This window comes from Cynoglossus semilaevis, unplaced genomic scaffold (genome assembly GCF_000523025.1).
Source record: "Cynoglossus semilaevis isolate Cse_v1.0 unplaced genomic scaffold, Cse_v1.0 C19149328, whole genome shotgun sequence".
Taxonomy (NCBI): Eukaryota; Metazoa; Chordata; class Actinopteri; order Pleuronectiformes; family Cynoglossidae; genus Cynoglossus; species Cynoglossus semilaevis.
This window is the reverse complement of record NW_007586201.1, coordinates 1-1,123: the sequence shown is the minus strand read 5'-3', so window position 1 is coordinate 1,123 and position 1,123 is coordinate 1. Positions and strand designations below refer to the sequence as shown.

The window sequence follows — 1,123 nt, the reverse complement described above, 5'->3', positions numbered from 1 at the left end:
AATCTGCTTGTTGACAAATGCAAATAACTTGAAATGTAATCATTGTAATATACATAATTATATGTGGATTCTGTCCAACATCTATTTAGCTACAGCAAGTACAGCTATGGACACTTTATTTGTTAAGAAATTCAAACAAACTGAGAAAGCCAAAGTAAAATATACCGTGCAATTTATGTGGTTGTGCATGTTTTTTGTGTTTGTGATTTTGGATATTCAGAATATATATTAGGATTGATCAAAAAGTTCTAAGACAAATTAACAAAAAATATTTTTTCTTGAAATTGAGAAACGCTTTGCCTCAACATCTAGTCAAATCGAAAGAGTTTCAGTACCTTCGACTATATTAGGTCTACATCATGTTCAACTAAACAGGCCCAGCCTGTACACACAACATAGGACGATATCACAAAGAATGATGCTTTAGCATGTGTGTCTATATACTTTCTTAAGAACACAGGACCACCCACAATACAACTGGAATAAATGAACTGTAAAGATGGAAGCACTGGCCAAACCAGCCCAGCTGATGTTGCTGCTTCTGTGGCAAAGAGTATGGGCTTTGGACATCCCTCTGGAAAGTAAGGCAGCCCTCGGATCAGATGTTCTAAGCTGTTCGGTGTGTTGTTCATTTACCTAACTTTTCTAGGTTTCACGTTAAGCCCATTTATCTATCTGCAGTCAGACAACCCCCAACCATTTACAAACAGTCAATGAAGGAGCATATTGTTGACCCCAAAGACACGATGGTCATAGAGTGTGAGGCCAAAGGAAACCCTCATCCCATGTAAGAGCTGAATCACTCCATTCACTGCTTCTGTTAAAGCTGGCATCACAATCTGCCCACGAATGCACCACTGACTTTTTTTTTCCCTTCATCCTTCATTGTTTCATTCATCAAGTTTCTCGTGGAGGCGAAATGGGAAGTATTTCAACGTGGCGCGTGACTCTCAGGTATCCATGCGCAGGCACTCAGGGACGCTGGACATCTCTGCTTGGAACAATCCCGAACAATATGAAGCTGATTATCAGTGCATTGCGTCCAATGAGTATGGCTCCGCGTACTCCAACATCATCAGAGTCCGCCTTTACAGTAGGTTTATTACAAAGTAATACCTTGAAA

At 40.0% G+C, this 1,123-nt stretch overlaps 1 protein-coding gene across 1 annotated transcript; it reads left to right on the top strand.

Annotated features, from left to right (window-relative positions):
• Positions 1 to 293: 293 nt before the first annotated feature.
• On the top strand, positions 294 to 1,093 carry LOC103399196 (neurofascin-like; the record flags this gene model as incomplete). The annotated part of the gene is made up of 3 exons (XM_008337921.3): positions 294 to 581; positions 682 to 787; positions 903 to 1,093. Coding segments are annotated over exons 1-3 (379 nt in total), but the record flags the coding sequence as incomplete, so codon positions are not given.
• Positions 1,094 to 1,123: the final 30 nt, after the last annotated feature.